This window comes from Laetiporus sulphureus, assembly GCF_001632365.1.
Source record: "Laetiporus sulphureus 93-53 unplaced genomic scaffold LAESUscaffold_92, whole genome shotgun sequence".
In the NCBI taxonomy this organism is placed as follows: Eukaryota; Fungi; Basidiomycota; class Agaricomycetes; order Polyporales; family Laetiporaceae; genus Laetiporus; species Laetiporus sulphureus.
Window position 1 is genome coordinate 22,990 of NW_024468601.1, and position 22,827 is coordinate 45,816.

The 22,827-nt window shown below is 51.7% G+C and overlaps 6 protein-coding genes across 6 annotated transcripts; 5 read left to right on the plus strand and 1 right to left on the minus strand.

The window, feature by feature from the left end:
• Positions 1-838: 838 nt before the first annotated feature.
• Positions 839-3,076, minus strand: LAESUDRAFT_573822 (uncharacterized protein). Its single transcript, XM_040903007.1, has 6 exons — positions 3,066-3,076; positions 2,866-2,978; positions 2,566-2,806; positions 2,356-2,514; positions 1,582-2,301; positions 839-1,533 (listed from the first exon to the last, which is right to left on the minus strand). Exons 3-6 carry the CDS (start codon positions 2,736-2,738, stop codon positions 1,014-1,016), a joined length of 1,572 nt encoding a protein of 523 aa, XP_040757860.1. The 5' UTR covers positions 2,739-2,806; positions 2,866-2,978; positions 3,066-3,076; the 3' UTR covers positions 839-1,013.
• Positions 3,077-5,747: 2,671 nt separating this feature from the next.
• Positions 5,748-10,541, plus strand: LAESUDRAFT_573956 (uncharacterized protein). Its single transcript, XM_040903008.1, has 17 exons — positions 5,748-6,054; positions 6,109-6,186; positions 6,238-6,375; positions 6,429-6,497; positions 6,552-6,669; positions 6,735-7,754; positions 7,821-8,102; positions 8,164-8,433; positions 8,485-8,574; positions 8,629-8,763; positions 8,814-8,912; positions 8,969-9,178; positions 9,240-9,303; positions 9,764-9,807; positions 9,865-9,966; positions 10,036-10,209; positions 10,270-10,541. The coding sequence occupies exons 1-17, from the start codon at positions 5,890-5,892 to the stop codon at positions 10,362-10,364; spliced, it is 3,153 nt and encodes a 1,050-aa protein (XP_040757861.1). The 5' UTR covers positions 5,748-5,889; the 3' UTR covers positions 10,365-10,541.
• LAESUDRAFT_732582 (S-adenosyl-L-methionine-dependent methyltransferase) lies at positions 10,462-11,356 on the plus strand (the record flags this gene model as incomplete). Its single annotated transcript, XM_040910267.1, has 3 exons — positions 10,462-10,488; positions 10,568-10,751; positions 10,807-11,356. The coding sequence occupies 3 exons, from the start codon at positions 10,462-10,464 to the stop codon at positions 11,337-11,339; spliced, it is 744 nt and encodes a 247-aa protein (XP_040757862.1). The 3' UTR covers positions 11,340-11,356.
• A 458-nt stretch (positions 11,357-11,814) lies between these two features.
• On the plus strand, positions 11,815-11,994 carry LAESUDRAFT_732584 (uncharacterized protein; the record flags this gene model as incomplete). Its single annotated transcript, XM_040910268.1, has 1 exon — positions 11,815-11,994. A coding segment is annotated over one exon (180 nt), but the record flags the coding sequence as incomplete, so codon positions are not given.
• A 534-nt stretch (positions 11,995-12,528) lies between these two features.
• Positions 12,529-14,225, plus strand: LAESUDRAFT_732585 (uncharacterized protein). Its single transcript, XM_040910269.1, has one exon. The coding sequence runs from the start codon at positions 12,611-12,613 to the stop codon at positions 14,042-14,044; it is 1,434 nt and encodes a 477-aa protein (XP_040757864.1). The 5' UTR covers positions 12,529-12,610; the 3' UTR covers positions 14,045-14,225.
• A 6,203-nt stretch (positions 14,226-20,428) lies between these two features.
• On the plus strand, positions 20,429-22,021 carry LAESUDRAFT_764900 (uncharacterized protein; the record flags this gene model as incomplete). The annotated part of the gene is made up of 4 exons (XM_040913537.1): positions 20,429-20,774; positions 20,828-21,360; positions 21,751-21,852; positions 21,905-22,021. 4 exons carry the CDS (start codon positions 20,429-20,431, stop codon positions 22,019-22,021), a joined length of 1,098 nt encoding a protein of 365 aa, XP_040757865.1.
• Between the last annotated feature and the right edge of the window lie 806 nt (positions 22,022-22,827).

Below are 22,827 nucleotides of genomic sequence, written 5' to 3' on the forward strand. Positions count from 1 at the left end.
ACCCGCATACCCCATATAACAAGGCGTTTAGCAAATTCAGCTCTTCGATCTTCCTTTCGACTAGTTCGCCGTCGCATACGTGAATAATCCAGTCCTTGGCATGAGATAGCGGCCTCTCTCCAAGAATAGATGCAGCCTGGTTGTGATACACCGGACCCTTGGTGAGGACTTTTCGGTGGGTGAAATGCAGCGCGGCGCACGAGAACATCTAGTACAGTATGCGTGCGATGATGGTGAGTACATGCACGCCATGATCGACAGACTTTGACGCCGTGTCCGCCGATGCGGGATGCGCAATTGATATCTCATTCAATACGAGTGATGCCGACTTCGAGGACCGGAGAGACTAGGGCTTAATGCTCTGTTCGCGCCAGAAGTCTGCAATCGCGAGACCAGATGGAGGATCTGGAGGGGACGAACAGTGGTCTGCGCCAGACCGATGTCGGTAATCAGTACATTAAACACCCTCAATTTCTCATTCAGCTGTACCTTCTGCTACGAGTCCAGGTGTGTCAAACTCGAGGCCATATCCAAGGTAGATCATAGGATGGTACATACTTGCGTAGAGGCGATTGAGCATCCTCCTTGGCATCTGAAGAGGCTCATCGCCAGTCGGATCGTCCCGCTTGTTGATGTTCAGTCTGGCGGAACAATATCATTATGAAACGGTGCGTCGTCTCATCGTTGTTGAACCATAGAAACCGTAAATCAGATGGTATCGAGCGCAGTCACGGTTTCTCGGTCTTTAAGTAGTAGTAAGTTGACCTCGATCTCGGATGTGATAGCACATGAATGACTCCTATTTCTGACAGAATCAAACCGTTCACGTTCCTCAGACTTAAACAAGGTATACTCTCGCAGCTATTGCGCTCAGGTGGGAGAAGTGTTAAGATTGACCAGTTAGCAAGTACATGAAAGCGCCAAAACCCGAAACGCGATACGTCACAATCACGAGACATCGAGCGCGCGATTCGTCACGTCACGGTACGAGATATTTGTACACAAGTTTCCGCCTAATCAAAGAAACCTTTGAAATCCCAACCTTTGTTTTCCTCTCCTTCTCTCATCCAGCCTAGTCTCTCCGCAGTCAGCCCAGCGACACGCAAGAACAGAGTGCCATCCAGGACATCCGCTCCTTCGAGCGGTGCATCAGCCGACTCAGCCAGATGAGCAAAATCCCCGGGCTTCTTCGTGCCATAGAGGACCGAGAAATGTGGCAATGCGCGCTGCAGTTTGCAGAGGTGCTCGTTAGGATGCATGAGCGTCGTCTGCAGGATCGGCAGCCAGGGGTTCGGCGACGGGTCTTCGCGTACTAGCGCGTCCTTGACCGGCGGGACGTGTGGTGCACCGTGCTCCACTGGATGCGCCGTGACGAATTCATAGAACTCGCGGATTGGCAGAGATGGGCGACCGCGGGCGACCCACCAGGCGAGTGAGCTCGTCAAGTAGGTCCGAAGGAGGATCGACGTAGACGTGGGCGAGAGATAGGCAACCAGGGAATGCAGGAAGAGGACGGATGTCACCAAATGCATTCTGCGCTTATTTGGTCAGCACGTATCATCCACTTACATAGCCACTTACTGGAGAAAGTCCGCGTTGAACCTGCCGTTCTCAACCGTCTTGCGCCCCGCCCAGCCGCCAACGCCATAAATGATCACATTCATCCAGATAAGCTCTTCGATCTTGCTCGCCACCTCCTGCGCGTCCGCCCCATCCACCGTCCACGCCTCCGTCAGCGCAACGAGCCTCTCGCCACGCGTCTCCACCACATGTGTGAAGGCGCTCACACCGTTGTCGTCCGGTGTCGGTAGACCGATCGCAGCAGGGGTGAAGTCGCGATCGTTCAGGATCTGTGCCAATATAGTCAGCGCGTGGATGCCGCGTCCCTTCGGCTGCTTTAGCTCAATTGCAGGCACGACATTGTGCAACTTCTCAAGCACTAGCGAGGGCATGAGCGCAGTTAAGCGAGCAACGGACGCGCTGATAGCATCGGCTGGAACGCTAACAGTGTGTTTGAACAAAGAGGCGGGTATGAGAGTCGGCGCGGCCGGTGAATGCACGGCAGTTTGTGCGAGTCCTTCCGCGAGCATACCAGGCAGACCGAACTCGCAGCCATAACCAGTATGAATTAAAGGGTGCAGGAGTCCAGCCAAGAACCGGTCCAACATCTGATTCGGTAGCTTCGCAGAGGCTGGAGCGGTGATGTTCGCCTTGGCAGAGAAGATATACTCCTCCAACGCAGTTGCTGCGCCTTTTTCGAGAACGACGGACGAGAAGAATTCAAGATATGCATTGTAGTACCTGTAATCGGTACATCAAAACGCGGTGAGGGACGTTCAGAGTTGAATCGCTCACTTCTCATCTCCCAGGTGCTCGTGGAAGTTCTGTTCGGTGATCACGTCCGGCGACTTGAACGCAGGGCGCATGTACGAAACGTGCGTTTGATACGCGGCATCCAACAAGGGGCCACTGGCTCCAAGCTGGTAGATCGCCAGCAGGTGGTGCGTTGCATGGCTAAGTCACCTTATGAGAACTGACCATGTCCAACAAAGCATCCGGACTTACTTGTGGAAGCCCCTGTCATTGAAGAAAACGTGCCACTTCTCGTGATTGTCTTTCAAGCACTTGGAAAGGGCAACTCCAGAGTCGTAAGTCACCCCCGGCAACCGTGCAGGCGATAGGGGCGACGGCGGTGGAGAGGGTAAAGGAAACAAAGCGTCCAAGCGTTCCTGCTGCATGATAGTACTTTCAACGTACACTGCGAGAAGCAGATGCCCTCTGCGTGAGAGACCGAGAGCAGGTCGAACTGCATATATATATATCCATTACTTAGGAGTTTGGAGCATTCACGCAGGTGACACCGACGTCAGAAGCTGTGCATCATTGGATGCGTCATATGCCTTGCTGGGTTCCGGCCGATGGGCCTTGTTCATGAACTACAGTGCGACGAAAAGGGGCGAACGCTTTGATTAGCATGCCTGAGCGGCAAACCGAAGCCATATGACAGAGATCAAATGTAATAGCAACTAAGCGACTCAATGCGACTTAGCAAGCCACCAACTCACCGTGCTTCGCATGGTTCCTTTTTACAGCGTTCGCCGACGCGACACGCAAGTCCATTGCGGAGAAAGGCATAATCGAAACTATGGCGGTGCATCGGCTTGTGAGTTGCATGGGGTCGAGGCCAGCATAAACACGAGAGATTGTCAAGGAAGCTCACAACGTGTTGATGAAATGCATCAGAGCTGACTGTTGCTGACAGATAGCAATGCGTGGCGCACCGACTAGAACAAATGCTGTTCTTCCCTGTTCCCAGTTCACACGGCGTATACTTGGGTTCATTTCAAATCAATTGATGTATTGCATGATGGCAGTGGCCTTTGGGAGGAATATGAGTGCAGAATATGACAACGCTGGTTCGAATGGTAGGTTTGCGAATAATCGGCAACTAACGAGTGTCTGTAAAACATCACAGTTCTTCTCTGTATATGCTCATTACACTCTAAGATACCAACGTACCTCAAGACTTCATGACCAATACAAATGATCGCAGGATACGCAGATGAGGCGGTCCCGCAATCCTCTGTCCCCGAACTTTCCTATCCCTTGCATCCCATCTTCCACTCCACCTCGACGACCGGTATTAAAAATGTTGTCTTCGCCCTGGCCCTTCGATACGTTCAGAGAGAACGCCGTCGAGCTGGCGTCCAGCGTCCGTCATAGTCCTCCCCGCTTTCGAGTCGACCGTGGCTGCTTGCTGATGTGACAATCATCCTGCTCACAATACAGAAGCTTGAGTACATATTCCCCTTCTAACGCTCTGTTCTGCGTCGTTAACAATCAGAGTGGTCTGACGGTGCCTTCATGAATTGTTGCATCCCTCTTCACTCGAAAGAGTAATTTGAAGGGACATACCCAATGACTTCACGTAAATGCCCTTTCCAAAGACATGAAATGACGTCCCACATCTTGTCGTTCAACGTTTTCAGTATCAAGCAAGAAGAGAGCCTCAGCATGATGGCATCATGGGACGACGACTACGATTCAGAAGCTTATATGCGTTTAGTCAGCTTGGAATAGGACAAAGTTGTCATAAATGATATGTATACTGCAAGAGAGACTCTGGATGAGGTTGCCAGCAGATTGCGTGTAAAACGAGCAACGGGAGTAGGTGTGAGTCGGAGCGTGTTGTTATCGATCAACCCTACAAGTGGACGATGCGCAATAAGTCAATCAAGAGATGTCGGCAAGTGCGCAGAGAATGCAGCCTTGGCCGAACGCAAGTGAGAGGGAACACGAGGGGAAGGAGGAACTGGACGACGAACACCGTCATGTGATGCTGCATGCCAGGTCTGGCAATCTGGCAGCCTGAACGTCGACTCCCTTGGCCACAACATTCTCGTAACAAGAGACTGCTACTCTAGCCACCATAAGAACTCTCATCTTTGAATTGACGTTGCATACTATCAGCGAAAGTGCCAATCGGACGCATTTAGAACGGTGTCGACAGCCAAAGTTGCTTCTGCACGGCTTGAGCGTGTCAATGCAGCATCGTGAGCGAAAGTAAGAGGCCAGTTGTGACGATCTCATACGTCTCGAGATCCAGACAGATTTCTTGGTCTCTAGTAATGACGTGAGTGGTGACTCTTTGTCGGGGAGAACGCGCTCACATTGTAAACATCATGCCCTTCGCAGTTGGCTCGCGGGTTCCCTGAACAGCCCGAGTCGTCAAGATGTTCATCGGAATCAACGTGTTCGGGGCAATAGCTCATGGTCCACGAACTCGCCCGTCCCGGCGGGAATGCCCTTCATGCGAGATAAGAGGCATGAGTCCAACAGGATACCTACGCTCGTTCGGCTTCATCAGGACACCATTCCATGCAACCGAAGAAGAATGCACGCACTTGTACAGAACGCCACAACTTCATAGGTGTCTTCAACCTCAGGCGATGCATATTTGCCAACTTTGTGGATGCTTCTCATCGTGCGGAGCCATTATATCGAAACCCTTTCCCTTGCATCAAGGTATTCGTGTATTCGTGGGCGTGTTCGGTGCCTGTTAAAGGGAGCTTTTCGTACTTCTGAATACCCATATGAAACGTCAGGTTAGCCTTTGGATGCGCAAAACGCTGTTTGCTGAAAGCGGGGATGAACTCACAGCGGTCTTCGAGCGTACTAGCATATCTGATATCCGCTGTAGGTTTTCAAGCTCACTATTGTGCCAAGGTAAGCTTCTTCGACTGACTGAATCCATTGTTATGCGCATATACCGCCTTCAAGACTGTGCAATTTTCTACATTCCCAATCTTTCGAGGCCCTCTTAGCTTTGCATTCGCCAAGTATCCTGGGATGCCAGACATTGGATCGACGCGCGCGAGCAGTAGTGAGTGAATGTATGCATTCTTACACGGAAATTGCTTACCGTGATTCGAGCTTGTAGAATGGTTCTCTTCCCCGCTGGCGGAACACCTGACGGCCGATGTGCACGATAGGCGTGGTCCAAGTTCCCCGGTCTACTCTAAGCCGGCAACGATGAATGCCGTCGTTTGTTGATCAAGCTGAGCTGATGGCAAACATTGTGGTCCAAGTGTTGCAGACGCGTCGGTGGCGTTGAGAAGACAAGCGAGCGTGCATTGTAAAACATGAAGACAACATAGCAGCTGAAGGTGAACTCTCCGAGAGCTTTTCGTGTAGGTGCGCCAGCTAATAATGCGGTAGCTACGCCAGGTGCAAGATTGTGCTACTTGCGGTCAAGAAGATTCGCTGTGGCAGCGAGGTCGCGTTTAGCCACCTGATCGGGTGGCATTCAGCCACGCCTGGTTCAACTCCCGCTTTTTCAACAGAGGCAAACCTCGGCCGCCCAGCTGCTGTCCCTCAACAACTGCCACCATGGCGTCCTCTATGGCTACATCAATTCCTTCAGGCAGGCGGATAGTTCTGCTTGTCCATGTCGTCGATACTCTCCTTCCTGAGATGCGCAATCAAAACGGTGTTCATTGGAAGTGTAAGATGGCAATGGAGAGACGGTTGAGAGATTCTTATCCTGATTGCGAGGTGAGTGTTTGAAACCAACGCTAAATCGCGGAGTGCGATGTTCACATAACGCAGTTGATTGTCAATGACATCCCTTGCGATTTGACTGGAAAGGGCCAGAAAGTCGACTGCGGGATAATCCCAGCGCGAAAAGTCGGTGTTCACAGTCTCTGCTAGCTTCCTCGCCACTCACATTTTCCTCAGTGTATCGAGGAGAAAAAGCAGGAGCTAGGGTTTGTCGGCTCTTTTATATCAATTCATGTCGTGCTTTGGAAGGCGAAGAAGAGACGAGGGTCCGCAGGTATTAAACGCGATAAGCGTTATCTAGATTTCATTCGAGAGGTATGTGATTTGAAACAGTGAATCAGACCGTTGCAGAGCCAACTATTTTGTAGAATGTAGTCCACGTGTCGATAGTGGGCGACGGTAGGCTGTCTCAAGGTGATCAGGACCTCTACACCATGGTACGTCAGCCAGTTACATACCCTGCCAATATGTCTCTTATTACTCAACTACAGTGTTCAGAATGTTTGCCCTCGACTACGAACGGGCCAGAAGTTCCTAAAATCTGGGCAGGCTGGCCACCAAATGAGCTAAACTTTTACTTGACGGGGTTCACTTCTGAAGAACTACGAAGTGGGTCCCATGGTGTTATACGTTCCGTGTGACTGTACTGATGAAGATTATATGTCATGTTGTAGTCGCAGAATTATCTGGACGCGATGGCAATAACTTCCTGCCGCCTGAGACCCTGGCTGTGTCGAACCGAGCTGCGACCGGCACACACGCACAACATAATTCTGTCCCCGCTTCCACTCTTGCAGGCCCATCCTCAGTCAGGCTCGAGGCTCTAAGGAACCAGCCACCATCTCAGTTTGCTACGGGTTCAGTTGATCCATGGCAGAGGCATGATGGGGAGACATCGGAGCAAGTCACGCCGCAACAACAACATGCCGACCACTATTACACGTTCAGTGAACAAAGAAATGTGCGCCAAAATGCATACACAACTTATACAGCATTTGAAGCTGCAACTGACGATCGTGGATCATCATCGTCCATGATCACTGTTGTCATGGAACGCGAACAAATGCTTGGTTCCGCCGGTCCTTCTCCACCGTTGGCTGAAGACACAAACCAACGTCTCGGTTCTCTGAGCAGCTGGGCAGCAGGAACTCAGACGCCTTCGACGCCTGATCCCTCTCTTACGCGAAACCTTGAAAGGTCAAGCCGGAAGAGAGCGTTGGATGCCGTGCCAGCGAACGCCCCCGAGAAAAGACCGCGGCTGGATAACGTCGTGCAAAACTCGACGACAGCACATCTTGCTCAGCTTGCACGTCTAGCTGGTACTTCTCAAGAACCCTTGACAAGACGACCAGCGATCGCAGGCAGTACAGGCGCAAGGAATGGGAAGGGCAGGGGTAGGGCGACCGTAATGCCCCATGCAGGACTACCTGGTACAGGAGGAGAGGCCTCGACAAGTCGAGCGGTTTCGATTGGTAGCGACGGTCAGAAGAAGGATGGCGATTCGTCAGCCATCACTTCGCTAAATGAAGCAAGAACATCCTGGATGAACGATGCAGCAATCACCAGCAGTATGAGAACTCCAGCGGCTGTTTCGACTGTCACAAGTGGCATTCCGTTGCGGAACGCGGTCCAGTCAGCCCCTCTGGGAGCAAATGGCAAATCGCAGATTGCTGCTGCACAATTTTCGGAAGGCGGTACGTGTCCTTTGCCCATTCTTCAAGGCCGGGTCTCATTGACCATTGGTGTGTGTATCTGGATAGGTTTGAATAGTATGCTCACGGAGCAGAGAGAAGGGCCGGTAAACGAGACCAGCAAGATGGCGAAGGAGGCCAAGGGTAAAGGTAAAGAGAGGAGTCTGAAACAGTCTTCATCTATCGCATTGCCGCGTCCACCAACGTCCAGCATGTCAAACTCTGCGAACCCATCAGTCGACACCTCCGGGAGTAGGATCAATTTACAAAGCATGCCACCGCCAATTATGGCATCTTCAAGCGCATTGAAGGACTTGTTTCCGTCAGTCGCTCCGAGGGCGACCGTCGACGGTGAGTCTGTTGCTAAACAAAGCATCACGCCGCTCATTCATTACTTCGTCGTCGTTCTCAGCATCCACGCAACCGCATAACAATCATTCTCTTCCGCATGCGGGTCAAACGAGCGAGTCGATCAGCAGAACCGGTCTACCTGATACTTCTCCCGGAAGGCCAAGCAATAGCTTTCGCTCGAGCGATGATAGCACTGACAGCCTGTTTGATGCGAGCTATTCCATCAGTGGTATCCTGGCAGATCGTAGCATGAAATCACCGTCAGTGAGTGCGGAAAGAAATCGTGTCAACATGTCTGCTTCCATCGGGACAGCGCCTACGGGCAGCAATGGTGAGTTGTCAATTCCAGCGGGGATATCAATAAAACTGAATGTAATCACAGTCTTTGATGATGGTCTTAATGCTCGAAGCATTTCGCAGGGCATCAGAGTCGTTCAACCGACAGCTGACGCCTCGACCTTGCGGGTCCAAGGTTAGCTCAATGCCGTCTTGCCGCATATAATCTTGTCGACCTCGACGTTTTTAGAGTCGGACTCTGTGTCGACCAACAGTACCACTTCCTCTCGACCCGTGGGCAACGTCGACATCAGAGTTGTGTGTGATCGTTTAATGCGGCACTTCCCGGACGACCGCAGCAACCCGGTCTACCAGGCAATGTTCGGTGAGTGGTTTTGCGACTTTCTCGGCTTCCTTTGTAACATCCCTCGTCAGCTCTGTACGCTCAATTACAAAAAGCTTCTGGGAACAGCATAAGCGTGGGTCCAAGCCTAGTTCTCAGTGATTCAACGAACCAGACAACAGATTTGCATGGTGCGCGAGCTATGTTTCTTTTGATTTGCATATAATTGTCAACTAGCTCGTTGTAGACGGGAGTTTGGCCGCGCCGACGGCATTGGCGCGAAGTGTGTCAGGGTTGAGTCCGGCGAGCAGAAGGAGCTCGACTACGGCGTCGCCAGATAAGCAAAATCCCGTCTTCGCTAGCAGAAGAAGCTCAGGCGTCGTATCCGAAAACAAGGAGAATGTCAGCATCGAGTGCGAAAAGAGCTCGCAGGATGACGGGAGCGGCGCCGTTTTGAGTACGGTGTTAATCTCATTAACATTGCTGCTCAGCTGACGTGGATCTGAAAACTACTTCAGGTGCGAGTACAAACGAAGCAGACGTGTCCGCGCTGGAGCGCAAGGATATCGAGACGAACGACGAGCCTGCTCTTCTCTCTCAGGCTAATGGTAGAGACCAAAGTGACGAAGAGGATGCGGATGATGGTACGAAACCTTTATTCATCAAGCGACTCCGGGTTGATGATGTACTCGGTAGATTTTTTGGCAATTGCCATGCGCGATATACCGTCGGATGACACTCAGCCGATCCACTCCAGCAGTCGAGACGTCCTCTCTCGTCGTATGTGCCGATCATGTCCTGGGTGATGAGCATTTCGGTTGACCATGATTTTCTTTTCCAACAGGAGGCCCAGTTGATCCTCACTTGAACGAAGAGAATGTGGAGGCTAATACAACTCGCGAGGATAAGGATAATTTCAGTGATGGTGCGTATGTGCCGGTAAATGGTGACACGAAGCATTCACTGACTGAACGTTCCGTATTGTAATGATACTTCCAGAAGATTGGTTGGCGTCTGCTCTCAGCAACGGATCTGATGACACTGCACAAGAAGGACACAATAGCAAACAGACGGTCTTCTCTCTCGGTATGTATTCGTAGCGTTCGAGATGGATGTTTTGTAGACAAATTGATATTTTTCCAGCGGCGGAGTCGAACTCTGATGCAAAAGATGTGCAGGCGGGGGAGACCCGAGATGATGGCGATGGCGATGCTAATGAAAGCGCGGTCGAACTCCGCGATGAAGGTGCGCGTGCTCCACAATCCGACTCGCTGATATTGGCAATGCTAATCCATATCGCCTTCCATCTTGCAGACTTCCAGTTCTTGGATGTTGGTGATGAATGGGAGGATCCTTCATCGGATGATATCGTGGAAGGACGCCCATCTGACCTTGGTGTATTCGACGACATTCTGGAGAATCAGGCTGTGGGTAGTGCTTCGGCAGAGCAGCAGGCCGATCGGGTTGGCCTGGCATCTAATGTGCAGCGTGCGTATATGAATCACTTCTCAATCTTCAGTCCATGGATGATGACATTGCTTTTTTCAGCTTTGGATTTGACAGATGACGATGGGGACGGGGAATCGGAATCGGAATCAGAAAGCGACTCGTCTGGCTCGTCCTCGGATGATGATTCTGATTAGGATGTATCAACGCGCCGTATGAAAGGATGGAGAGATCCGTTTTGCAAGTGTCATAGCTGACAGGATTGATCTCACCTGCTATATCATCTTAGCTGTAATGTACCGTGAAATCTCATGTTTGGATGTATGTATGGATGGATGGATGTACCTTTGTACCCTAATGTCAATAGTATCAGCTTATATCTCCACGACGCATGAAATAGACTCTGATCATAGCAGCCATCCTGCGCGATCCTTTGCTGTTATTCCGTCTTGCCGCGCTGTCGAGCCTTTTTATGGCCAAGGTGTGGGTGACATTTGGGGATGGCATAGACGAGAATGGGCGTCCTGTGAAGGAACGCCTGATCCCCGGTAATGCGCGGGGTGTTGTCTTGGACATCGGAGCAGGTGAGTACATTCAATTCTGATCTGGTCAGAGAGGTACTTATCCGTTTCGCCTCAGGTCACGGACACACAGTGAAATATTTGGACCGGGAGAAAGTGATCAAGTACATTGCGCTCGAGCCCAACCAGCATATGCACCCTGAAATCCGACAGAACGCTGCTAATGCTGGTTTCTCCGAGGCAGCTGAAACACTCTTGATCTTGCCCTATGGTGCAGAGGAGACGTCGCTCATAGTATCTGCTCTTGGCGGGCCTCATGCAGTTGACACCATCATCTCTATCTTGGTCCTCTGCTCCATTCCATCCCCGGAAACCTCACTGCGTGCTCTCATTGACCAGGTCCTGAAGCCGGGAGGACAGTTACTCTTCTATGAGCACGTCCTTAGCCCAAGGGAGGATGTCGCATGGTGGCAGAGGTTCTGGACACCGCTCTGGAAGAGAGCATTTGATGGATGTTGTCTTGACCGGCCCACACATACATGGGTACAGAAAATGAACTGTTGGCAATCAGCAGAGGTGTCTACCGGTGGAGTTGATGAGGATGAGGAAAATCTGTTCTGGCATCGAGTGGGTATATTCGTCAAGAAGTAATGAAATGATCTTTGTTCTGTAGCTGTGCAGTAAATCTCAACAAAATCATGTATTCTCATCCTTTGCGAGATGCTGGACACGAGCTTATCGTATGAGTGATGAAAGATCGGCTTTAGCCACCAAGGCCTGTGCCAGTCCTTGCTCGTGGCGCCGTCTCACGTCACCGGTGACAGATCGCGAGGACTTCTGCTTGAATGAAGAGATATATTGAAAGGATTAGGGAGGAGGCTGAGGGATACAATAGCGCGGAAAGAATGGAGTTAATAGACATAATTGAGAGTCATACGAATCGGCGGGTGCTGCACACCGTCCACGCACGGGTGGCAGAGCCTCGAGCAGCTGAGCAACCGCCCGATGCGGAATGCTTACGGCCCGTGAAGTTTGAAGATGATAATAAAACTCACTAGCGAGATGCACTGTCCATCACGCAGCAATGTCGCTCACCAGCCTGCTTGCTGCTGACTAACTTTACAGTCATTTACGTGGGTACGGTGAGATGGCGGGGTTGCGACGGGGCACTCTCATAATCGAACTTGCCACGGACGCACAGACGGGCACAGTCGTGCATTTGGACTTGAGCGAGTGCATCATGCGAGTGGAGGGTTGTGTACAGACAGAAAGCGCAGGGCGCATGGCGTGCGATGGGTGTACATAGGATGAGTTGCGCGAGACGGCACTAAACAAGAGAGAGGGCCCGGAGGCTCGCCACAAGTTGAACCACAACGCCACATTCTCTCTTTCTGCCACCTCAACTCTCCTCGTAGAGTACTTCCATCGCAAAGTCGACTTGACCGGCAATGCCACGTCAGGAAGGTGGTGAAAAATTATGTTCACTCGAAGAATTGAGTACGTCGGACTTGATCAACATACTGTCTTCCAAGCTCGAACAGAGTGACGCTCGCCAACGGCAGTGCGTCCCTCCCCGCCCTGACTGTATCATTATTCATACTGATCTTGACCTCATTGCGTTCAGCATACTTCATGTCAGTAACGCTTGCTTTCAATCTAGCTCAACAGACTGATATAATGGCATATAGCTCAAGGATCTTGAGAGGCTGATCAAGGCAGCCGAGACTACGGTTCAAGCTATGCGGCGCGACCTGAATGCCCGCGTCGCGATCAACCGTCTTCCTGCCGAAGTACTCCGGGAGATATTCGTGATGACTTGCACCGTCACACTAGCTCGATACAGAATTTCACACTACAAATGGCGCTATATAAGCACTGCCTGGAACCCAACTTGGATTGACAAGGGCAGAGCAGTCAGTCTCATGCTTGTCTGCTATCTCTGGAAGGAGATCGCCTTGGGGACCCAGCAGCTCTGGAATTGTGTTGAAACGTACTGGGAACATAAAGATCACATCTTGCTGGAGAGGTCTGGCCGAGGCCCGCTCAAGGTGCTGGCTTCTGGCGAATTGAAACCCCGTTATGCTGTTGCGCGCGCTCTCCAAAATGTGGAACATTCATCCCGAATCCAAGAGCTGTACTGGACAGGGTCCTTGAACGGAGAATACTTTGGAATGCCTGCGCCTTCGTTGAGGTCTCTTGCATTGCAAGATGACAAGAGTCATATGCCAGATGGGACACTCAACCTCTTCGACAATCACACCCCGTGTCTGGAGCGCCTGTCACTGTTATGTTTGTTTTGGCTGCCCAGCAATGCATTCGTCAAACTGACATTCTTGGCTCTCGACGAATGCGAGGTACCCAAAGCTCCCATCAAACTACGCAGCATGCTTGCGGAAACACCAAACCTAGTCGATCTCATCCTGCGAAATGTGGCTGACGATAGCAACCGGGTTCCGAGTCGAGTGGAAACTGAGCCTGCGGACATGAAGCCTGTGTCGCTCACTCGGTTGCGCCGGTTACTGATCAAGGATATGTGGGTCGATGACATCGATTATGTCTTCCGGGATGCTCAGCTCAATGAAGACGTGTCCATCTCGATCAAAGCGATGCCGTATAATGATGATGAGCGGCGAGTTTTGGAAGTGGTATCCAGTTGGTCGTTGAATGCCTTGAAGCAACCCACACAACTGCATTTCCAGCGGCGCATCGCCATCATCACTGGAGCCTCTTCCGGTTTCCGTTTTGAGCCCCGGCGATGCAGGACCCTCGAAGATTGGACCGCATTCAACTGGCCATGGATTCTTCCCCTTTCCAGCATCTCGCACTTGTGCATGTTCGAGTTGAAGGCATACAAGGGGCGTGGTCTTGAACGTGTCCGCAACCTTCTTAGGCAGATGACCGCGCTTCAGACACTGTCTGTCAGCATTGATGTCCTGACGAAGATCGTCGACACACTCACACTCTTGCGAGAGCCAACCGACCCGCCTCTCTGTCCCACACTGACGACGCTACGTATCGCCATCCAGAAAGATAGTGACTGTGACGTCATCCTGGACTCGGTCCGCTCGCACCGTGCGCAGCTTGGCATCAAGCACCTGTATATCGGGCTGGTCAATCCTCAGAATGGGCACTGGACACCTCGCCAAACTGTGAAGGACCAGCTGCAAGGCAATTTCGAGTCGGTGAATTTTGGGATGCTGTTGTATGAAAAGGCATACGGCATTACTTCGCCGCTGGTTTGTGATGAGGAGGCGCATCGTTTGTGGCTGCCCTGGCTCTACGACGCGGACGGGGAATCGGAATCGGAATCAGAAAGTGACTCGTCTGACTCGTCATGGGATTCTGACTCTGATTAGGATGTATCAACGCACGGCATGAAAGGATGGTGAGACCCGTTTTGCAAGTATTGTAGCTGACAGGATTTATCTCACCTGCTATATCATCTTAGCTGTAATGTACCGTGAAATCTCATGTATGGATGGATGGATGGATGTAGCTTTGTACCCTAATGTCAATAGTATCAGCTTATATCTCCACGACGTATGAAATAGACTCTTCAGACAAGATTGCTCATGAGCATTCATACGCCTTTCGCGATATGTACACTAGCGTTTCGGGAAAAACTACCCCGGGTGTTTTGTACATGTTTTAAACTGTAGGCGCCGCATAGGCGACAGTTTTGTACATTTTTTTGCATGTTTTAAACTAGTTTTTAACATCATTACATAATATATCATTACATAACGTATCATTACATCTCTCATTGGAAGCCTGCACAACACGTTGGATACTGCTAGCGAGAGGAGGGATAATCTCGCATTCCAAGGCTGTACTTGGCTCTGCAAGCAGAGATGTGTCGTGCAGTTCGAGAGACACCAAATCTGCCTGGAAATTTATGTCCAGTGAATTCATCATCACGTGACTCATGTCTGCACCCTCCACATCCTCATCGACCTCATCAGTTCAAGTGTCAGTGTGAGACTCAACATTAGAGTCAGATCTGGTTGGCTGTATATTTGGTAACTGGAATCTCTACACCATATTTGAGTGATCTCAGGTCACAATATTCGGTCACAGCCACCTCTGCTAAGCGCCCGAATTGGAGTTTGAAACACTGTTTTTTTCGGATCGAGTTTTGAGCACGTTTAATACATAGTTTAAAACACATATAAAACCCTTGTTGTACAAAACTACCTAGTTTTCTCTGGAACAGTAATGTACACGACACCGATGTCCTCCTCGATCAGGTCCACGAACGAACTTCTTTGATCTCAACAATCCTCCCTCGAGGCTTGGCTCAAGCTTTTTCTCTCACACCTCCAGCCTGAAACAAGCCAACTACGGCAAAAGACGACTGTGTTCGATAAGGTTTTCTGGTGTTCAAGGATGTAATGGAAGTGTTCAATAGGTTGTGCCTTATGAACTCCAAGCTCAGATAACTGACTAGCTTTAGCTTTCGAAGAGATCGCGTGTGATCTTATCTTATCTTGCCCGATATGACGTATACTGGTTGGGTGTCCGATGCGCCTCGCTCAACTCCAGGCTCCTCCCCATCCACCTCCATGAGTTCGAGAGGGGCTCATGTGAAGAGGTAATACATCATGTTTCTTACTATCAGCCACCTCAGCCACATTTCAGCCACATTTTAGTACTCCGACCAATTTAAAACTCCACAATCTTATTGGCCCCCAAACTCCCTATGGTGGCTGGCAGAAAACATCTGCAAACAACAGAGTGCGGCTGCGAGTCATCTCATTTAGGCAGGTGCGAATACTATAAAAATGTCGTATTATAGAATATTATGTCTTTTTTTCATAGCCACTGTCTTGCATTCTTCTATCATTTTCACTACTGCTATGCTCTGAACGGTTGTTGAAGTGTTTAAACAACATGCTATCTGCCTATCAGAGCTGCTTATACTTTTGTTGTGTAGGCAAGGCAATGAAAGTCACCCATTCATGAAAGATCTGACCACAAATCTTTATGAGATACCCACTGCACTCTTACAACCCATACACACACAAATTTGCCCTTGACACCATAGAAGGCACTGTTTTGACTCTTTTTAAAGATTGATAAGATACATGGAACAGCTGGCATTATGGATACAACAGCACTCTGATTGAGCTGCTGTCACAAAGCACAAAGCACTTAACCCAATTAAGGGCAAGTCTGCTTATGTGACCTGCACAAATGATCCACATAAAAAGGTTGCCCTAAGGCTAACCTGGAAAAGTCTGCCACAAGGGCTAGGCTGAGGATGCGCGCAGTGGCATACAACCAGCAATCAAGGCAAAGCCCCAATGCATGGCCTTGCACAAAAGGTGGAAGGGGGAAGCTGGCCTGCTGGCCGCATACAATAGTATAATGAATCTAAGGTCCTCCCTCAGATTCTCATAGGCTTATATACATGTAGGGCTGGACCCTGGTCACTCTAACTAAGGTGTACCTACTGGGGTCCTAGCAAGCTACATGTGAGAACATTATGCCAGAACCAGTAAGGGTTCTGGCAGCAACTATGGCAACTATCTACAAAGGCCATGGATACACCAAGGTAATTCTATCTAATCCAATGAGATAATTGCCTGTAAGTGGGCCCACTGTTGAGGGGCCAATGGGTGATGGCCAACAGGGCACATCACAATGGTTGAGAACTTCAGGTGAGAGAATCTGTCCAAACTCAGAACAATGAGTGGGACGATCAGTCTTCATCTGGATAAGTTTGTGGGAGGATCCAGCCTATCCTGTACCTGGCTATACTGTATGCCGGTTGATAGAGGGATTCTGAGTTGTGGTGCCTGCCTATTGGCTAGGCAGCAAAGTGGTGCCACTATCTGAGTGGCAAATTGGGTGCTTGTGTCATGACACATTAGATCCTGTGCCCTAAGGCAAGGAAATGACAGCAAGGTGCTTGCCAGCGTCCAGTGACCTGCACAAAAAGGGGTTTGCCCAGGAAGGGTCAAACCAGGCATGCAGTGACATGCAGCCTGAAAAAGGGGCTCAAAGGGCCCTTAGCCTTATGCTCACAACAAGGGGATGAATTGGCTGTTAGGCTGCATGAAATAGGTGAATGAATCTAAGGTCCTCCCTTAGATCCTCATGGACTTATATACATGTAGGGCTGGACCCTGATCACTCTAACTAAGGTGTACCTGCCGGTGTCCTAGCAAGCTACATGTGGGAAAACTATGCCAGAACCAGTAAGGGTCTGGCAGCAACTATGGCAACTATCTACAAAGGCCGTGGATACGCTGAGGTAATCCTACCTAATCCAATGAGATAAATGTCTGTAGGTGGTGCCACTATTTGAGCGGCGACATGGAGCCACTATGGAGTAGCCAATAGGGTTGGTGTCACTTATCTGAGTGACAAGGTGGTGCCACTATTTGAGTGGCGAATTGGATGCTTGCTAGCTTGATGCTCCAATGAGCTTGAGGGAGCCTTTCTGGACAAGTGGCCAGGTGTCACGTGACCAACACCTGATAACTTCTGAATAGGGCAAGTGGCCAGTGTCACGTGACTGGGTGGCTGAATCCTGGGTGCTTTGTGGTCATGTGGTAGACACAGTCGTATCTGCTGTGATTGTGAGTACTCAGCTAGCTGTGAAATGACAGCAAACAACGGAGAGGGATGAAGGGAGAACAGTGCATGGAAGATTTGCATCTAGAGGCGATGCAGGAGCCAAATGTAGAAGATAGTGGAGAAATGAATGAAGGCTATGCCCGTGAAGACAGCGAGACCATAAAGGACACGGTCCAGTGTGATGTACGTGAAGTACGCATGGTAGAACAGCTCCGGGGCAAGTCTAACTGGCTCCGGATGAAATACAGGAGTCTCAGGATGAGGGTGTACCATGTCCGCTGCTGCGTTCCACTGGTTCGCAAGATTCGTTTGACAGTGAGAGCAAAGATGAGAGTTCTGACGCGTGGTGGAGCTCGAAGCTTGAGAGGAGAACTGAGACCGCTGTCCCTGTTGTTGTCCGCTGCTGTGCAAGTTCCTTCGCATTCTCTATCACCTAGGTACATGGTCCAAAAAGCTCTCCCCTTTCTTTATCTATGCATTCTTTAAATATCGCAATCCCGGGATGCGCTCACTCCGGTCCTCGCTCCATTTCTGACCACGCTTGGCCCTCAACCCGTTGACTCGTTCCATTATTCCTCATTGTCTCGGAGGGCCCGCCGCTGCTGACCACTCCATCGCATCGTGTTCCAAACCTGTATTTTGCTATTCATTTGAGTAAAGACCTGCTCATTCCAGCTCCCAGTTTGCTGCCCCAACGCTCGGCCTTCACCGCGTCAAGTCCCGTCAACTTCCCCTGCAACCTCGTAACCGTGTTCCCATTCGCCTGCCTTGCTGTCACGATGGTTCTCTTCTGCCCCAATCTGACCTCACCCCTCTGCCTGAGACTGGGTGCTTCCTTCAACGGCCTTTCATTGGCTTCACCCCCTAGAGTCTGAGGACCCGCCCCGAGACTCTGTCCACATTCGGGTCTCTGCCCATCCTTGTCCCTCGTCCCCATCTCTTCTCCCACCCAACCATGTCTCACACCACGCAAGCTCAGTTTGATTCTCTGGCCATTTTCTGCACTGCCTGGCTCCATCGCTACCTCCTCTTGCTTGAGGTGCTGGCATTTGAGCACGCCCATATCCCATCTGGGTCACATCCCGCTGTGATTAAGTGGTATCACTGGTGCACTGCCGTCTGGTCACTTTTGGTACATCTATCGACATGCTCTCCTGTATGCACCGGTCTAAGGTCCTCTTGTAGCACTGGGCGGCTTCTGCTCGTTCAGACCTTGTGGAGTCCGGTTTGCATGTTCACTCGATTGGCTCTTACCCATAGGTCCACGAACTGCACATGCTTGTTGACTCTTTGCCAACCCCGGCAGTGCTCCAACCAGCAGGACTCGCCCCGCCATCACTCCGGAGGACAATCCCAACTGCACGCTGCACCCCGAGGACTTTGGTGGACAGTTCTGATATGAGGTACCCAGATGTGTACTGGTCCACCATATGGATGTCGCGTGTTGTGTAGCCGTTCCGTAGCATAGAAATGTATGTTGCTGCCTCGAGATTGTCACCTCTCCAGAATCGGTAGCTGCTCCACACTGTGTACTCCACTTAAAGTCTGATGCACCATGTACCTGTCCCAGAGAACTCATTCCGAAGCCCTGCTCATCTGCTCTGTGTACTTTGCCTGAGATAAGTCATTCTGTGTGGGGGCAGCCCATAACGCCACCTCACATCCCCTCCAGACTCAAATATCGACCGTCCCCAGTCGATGCTAGGCAAAGACGCACCATGAAATTGAGTGCCACCAGCCACATGGCCAATTCCCAAGGGGCACGCCACCTGATCCAGTCAGGTGCAGGCCTGAAAGAGCCCGGCCTGCAGAAATGCGTGCGGGATCAAATCCGGTCTTCGCCAGCTGAGGGGATCGTGCGCGCGTCGAAATGCATGGTTCGGAGAGCCATCGCATCACCCAGCACATGACAATTCAAGTCCACGACAAGTTTGTGTTCACGCGCCCACAGGAACACGACGCGCAACGTGTCACCTTGCACCTAACTCCTCCACCATCTCACCCGATCCACTTCACAAATGCCCCACCCTTGCATCAATATGTCTGCCACCACTATCACCCTTGCTGATGCCACCTGCCAGTGCCTTCTTGATGCCTTCAAGCACGTCTTTGATGACATCCACCTAGAGTACTGCTCATTCCCCGAGTGAAAGGCACCACTGTCAGATGAGGCCCTCGGGGAGTGGTGGGAGGTTACAGACCATCTCGGGCCATTGATTGTATGCCCCTCCCATATTGACACGAAGATAGGCAGACTTACCTGCTGAGCCATGCAGGCTCAGCTACGGTTCATCAAACAGGTCGCGAAGGCATCCCAAACGCCCCTGCCATGGACGTGGTGCAGTGTCGAGGTTATGTACTCAGTCACCATCGGCCGGCTGCAGGGTCTGGCGCAGGATGTCAGGTCGCTTACTTGAGCGCTCACATGCCTGAATGAGATGAGCCCGATGACCACCGCAAATGAACATGCCTTCCTGCATGGTATCAAGCTCTCGACGAATGCCCCCCGCCACATTGTTGAGTACTGAGGATGGATGTTCTACCAGCCCGACCAGTATGACATGGTCTGGCGCAATCTTACGAGGTTGTACACACCACCACCCCACCACGTCGCTGCCCAACCCACCGCTCCATCCAGAAGAAACCCAGCCACTGCCCGTCCTCAGTCAGTGATGCTGCATGTGCAGCGTGGCCATCCCGACCTGGGTCCCTCATTGGCAGTCACACCACAGGCGGCCTATGTCACCCCATCACGAGGGAGGTCCGACAGGCCGGTGCCTCACCCCGCTTGGCTGGCAGCCCATCAGGAGCAGGTGCATTTCTATATAGGTGCCCCTACCTGCACTCATCCCTCTCAGCAGTCACCCTGCAAAGGCTGTAGCCTGCACGTTGAGGAGGAGCCTTTCCCCCACATGCACAGCCTGCTTACTGAGGGCCTGTCGATCTGAGGCAGCCCCGAGCTGCACCCCTCGTTCCTCCCCATTGCCCACATTCTTCCTTCGAGCCCTGTCACTCCGCTGCTACCACCACGTCCGCACCTGACAGCTCATTCCCGTTCCGTCCATCACCCGCATGAATTCCCGGGTTTGGTCCACGTGCAGCACCTGCCCCAAGCGGCTGCTATGATGAGCACAGCAGCTCGCACGCTGTGCTCGGCCATGGCAATGCTGGATGCTGGGGCAACTGCCACAGCGAGCTCCTCGATGCATCCCCGTGGTCCCACCCCTGCCTTGGAACCACAGGCATGCCTGCCCCATGCCGCTCGCCTGTTTGCCGGTCCCACTACACAAGGGTCTGCACGTGAACACGTGCTCATCGAGCCATTGACCAGGACTCCAGCTGCACAGTATGCTGAAGTATGGCGTGCAGACGAGCCCTGTGACACATGCGTGAAGGAGGGCATTCTGTGTTGGTGGGACGCCTGTGGCCACACATGCCAGAAGTGCGCCAAGTTGCACATGCTGTGTTACCTCGGGTTCAAGAATGACCCGCCAATGCCACAGCGTAAGTCTACATCCAGGTGCCCTTACCCCTTACTGACCCTCGATTCTCCCTAGCCACGTTGACATATATTGGTATTCCCGGGTCGTCATCTGACCTCGCCATCCTGATGGGCTGGCCACTGTATGGCCCAGCCAACCTGAATGATGACCTGCTGCCCGCAGACCTCAACCTGGATATGCACCGCCCTATGCGGCGAATTGAAGAGCCCGCACCTGCTCAAAAATGCATCCAGGGCATGCAAGCTGAAGACCCAATGCAGAAGCGTGCTCGCACCAAGCCCGCACCACCACCCATGCTCGCCTTCACTGCATGCAGCATTATGCACTGCTCCCGCACCCGCACTTCATCCGAATATGGTGAAGTCGTGTGTCCCGGCACTTCGACCACAGTTCGAGAATGCTCGAGCAGCAGCATGACCATGCAGAGCTCGCCCGCATTCTCCAACCTTACGAGCGAGCCAGAAAGTGAGGAGAATGAGGCAGCCACTTCCCCCATCCCATCCCGCAAAGCAAAAGGCAAGGCCCGGGTGATGACCCCTTCAGACAAGGAGTCAGATGAGGAGAACGCATCATATGTGGTGCAGGGAGTGCGTAGGTGGGGGATGAGTCATTCGAGAAGCACGCCAAATGGACTGTGGTGATGTATGATAGTGCCCCCTCCCGCCTGCTGGGGAGGGTTGTACCAGTATCGCATTTTTGTTGTTTGCACTGGTGTATGGTCCGTATAACCTAAATAGACTGTTATCGTGCCCGCCTGTCCTGGCGCAGCCGCCCTGTCCTCTCCTGGAGTACCCAGATTGAAAGAGGAAGGTCAGAGCCTGCTTGGCTTCAGCCTTCCTGCCCTGTGAGTCACATGCCGGGGCGTGTCTCCAAAGAAAACTTTGCTTCCATGCCTCAACGTCCCACAGTGCATTTCTGTGGTCCCCTCTCACATGATGGATGACCTTCCATCAGTTGTACTGTGCGCGCACCCTCAGCTTGCCCGTCTAATTGATCACTTCTCCGCGGCTGCCACTTCGTGTCTTCTGGAGGCACGGGACAAGTTTTTATCCCAACTCCGTATTCTGGAAAGTCTGTGGGTATGTCACCACACTTGACCTGCCTTCTATAGCTGTACTCATCCACCCCCAGCTCGACCTGCAGGACTACATCGCCATTGAAGCCTCCCTAGGGGAACCCTTGCCGTCTCCGCTCGGGTGGTCTGCCCTTCGTCAACCGATAGTGCTGTTTCATCTGTGGAGAGCCTGAGGCGAGGAGTGGAACTGTCCGCACCTCGACCCGGCCCTAGAGACCTCTTACCTTGGACCCGGACCAACTCCCCTTCTCGTGACACAACCCATGATGCCCCCCATCGGGTTTGCACCCCCTGCCGAAATGCCCCCTTTCTCACCCTTTATGGCTGCACTCGCAGCTGCCGGAAACCTGTCCAAGTCCATGTCTGACCTCATCCATCGAGTTGCTGAAATCGAAGACGTTGTAGTGTCCGTGTACCATTCCCCTGAAGCGAGATACAACTGCATCTTTACCCATGCATGCGTGACCCTGAAAAAACACTTAACGCAGACACTCGAGGCCTCGATGCATGAAGTGATAGAAGATGAGATCGCGAGTATGAAGAGTGACCTGAACATCACAGTTCATCATGACTGGGTCGCGTTACTCGTGCTGATGCACGATCTTCGGGAAGTGTCCCTTCCTAACACCGAGTTTGCATTTGCCATTTCTCACCTCTCACGGGCATTTGCCGAGGCCCTCGAACAGCACGAACACCTTCATGATGAACTCTCGACTCTCATCACCAGCCCCCAGTTCCTTCTCCTAATCACCTCCATGATGGACATGGCCCGCAACTTCAAGTACAGCCCCCTCAACCTCCCTCTCCGGGATGACTCCTAATCTCCCTGGACTTCCTCCCCCACTTCCTCTAACTCTTCCTCTTCCTCTTCCTCCCACCCCTTCTCAATTGTATCCAGTTTCCCCTGCACCTTGTCCAGCTCCTGATGTAGTACATCTGTTAGAGACACCTTCGGGTCAGTTTGCAACTTGTATGGAAT